General features: G+C 43.4%; 1 protein-coding gene across 1 annotated transcript; it reads right to left on the bottom strand.

Annotated features, from left to right (window-relative positions):
- Positions 1 to 481: 481 nt before the first annotated feature.
- On the bottom strand, positions 482 to 1190 carry LOC106477547 (protein odd-skipped-related 2-like; the record flags this gene model as incomplete). The annotated part of the gene is made up of 1 exon (XM_013938096.1): positions 482 to 1190. A coding segment is annotated over one exon (709 nt), but the record flags the coding sequence as incomplete, so codon positions are not given.
- Between the last annotated feature and the right edge of the window lie 571 nt (positions 1191 to 1761).

Here is a 1761-nt window from a genome sequence, read left to right as displayed (position 1 = left end):
TCCCTTACGATCTTATCTCCGGCAAGCTATGTGGCAAACAACTAAAGACCATATAAAAGAGTGCTTCTCACCTGTGGTTTCCCTTATGATCTGTCTCCGGCAAGCTTTGTGACAGACAACTAAATATTAAAATAGAAGAGGGCTTCTCATCTGTGGTACCGCAAATTATCTTATTTATGGCAAGCTTTATGGCAGGCAACTAAAGATGATCATATAAATATAGGGCTTCTCACCCGTGGTACTGTAGATGATCTTATCTCTGGGAAGCTTTGTGGCAGACAACTAAAGATGATAATACAAAAGAGGGCTTCTCACCTCTGGTACTGTAGATGATCTTGTTTTCAGAAAGCCTTTGTGGCAGACAACTAAAGATGATCATATAAAAATAGGGCTCCTCACCTGTGGTACTGTAGATGACCTTGTCTCGGGAAAGCTTCGTGGAAAAGAACTAAAGATGATCATATAAAAATGGGGTTCTCACCTGTGATCCCGCAGATGATCTTGTCTCCGGAAAGCCTTTTGACAGATGTCACATGTGTAAGGTCGTTCGTCTGTGTGTGTTCTCACGTGGATTAACAAGTTGTAGGACTTGGTGAAGCGACGCTCACAGTATTTACAGATGAACTCTTTCTTTGGACGGGAGGACACCTGTCTGTCTAACATTGTCCCATCATTCGTCTTTCCAAAAAATCCTGGACGAATTGTTGAGGGATAGATAGGACTGAAAATAAATGGAAATGGATGACCGGAGTCACCAGAAAATGGAAATCGATGACCAGGGTCACCAGAAAAGTTTGATAATGCAACATGGGGGGTGGCTGTTGGCGTTACTGGGGCACCGCTGTTGGAAGTCACGGGTTCTGGCTTATCCTGAAAAGTAACAGATTCAGCGAGGTGTGCAAAGTCAAATCTCTTCGTTTTTTTAGTGGACGTGTTCTGGACATCCAGCATGTTAGCTGTGCGGGGTGGATATGGTGAACAACTCGGAGTATGGCCACAACACCCGGCTGGCAGGAAAGCAGAATACGTCGACCTTGCAACCACGGGTAACGGGAGTGGAGATATCGGTGGTAGGAGAACCGAGTTGGGAGACACGAAACTGGCTAGTGGGTAGGACAACGTGGATTCCGAGTGGCTTGTGGGGGTAAGCGGCGGAGTGGGAAGTAACTGTTCTCCATCGTGTCGGTCAGCTACAAAACAGAACATAATTTCAGCTTCAACAAACCCAACTTGTTATTTCAGAGCAGATTTTGTAAACCTCATCTGCTAGACGTCAGCCACTTACTGCCACCTCATCATCCACTTATACAGAAATCCGGAACTGACCCTGAGGGAGAGGGCGGAGACGCTATATTGCACGCGCTCTGGTCTCCGACATTTAAGATTTCTCATAAGCTTCCCTCGAGTGCCACCTGGTGACAAGATTCTCCTTCATCATAGTAGAGCTATAGTCTTAATCACGCTTGTATTTTGGACAAAAAAACAGAGCTTAAGTAACTTTGGTGAATGGGGTGAAAAGGGGAGAAAAAAAACTTTTGTTAGAGGATCTAAATCTCGGAAGATCTGTAAAGGAAAGTTCCGTTTTCATTTACAATGTTTCCAATACTGTCAGATTACACGTTACGTTTATCTGTTCTGAACCTCTAGTATCTTTCAAAATAGACTTTTAGTTCAAATTACCGAATTCTTATTAAAAGAGAAAATTAAATCAAGTCAAAGCAGTTGTAGGTGCGAGAAAAGTGATTTAGGTAAGCAATATAC

The sequence above is a fragment of the Limulus polyphemus genome, unplaced genomic scaffold, assembly GCF_000517525.1.
Source record: "Limulus polyphemus unplaced genomic scaffold, Limulus_polyphemus-2.1.2 Scaffold18676, whole genome shotgun sequence".
NCBI classification, from domain to species: Eukaryota; Metazoa; Arthropoda; class Merostomata; order Xiphosura; family Limulidae; genus Limulus; species Limulus polyphemus.
The sequence above is the reverse complement of the archived record's forward strand: the minus strand, read 5'-3'. Positions and strand labels throughout refer to the sequence as shown.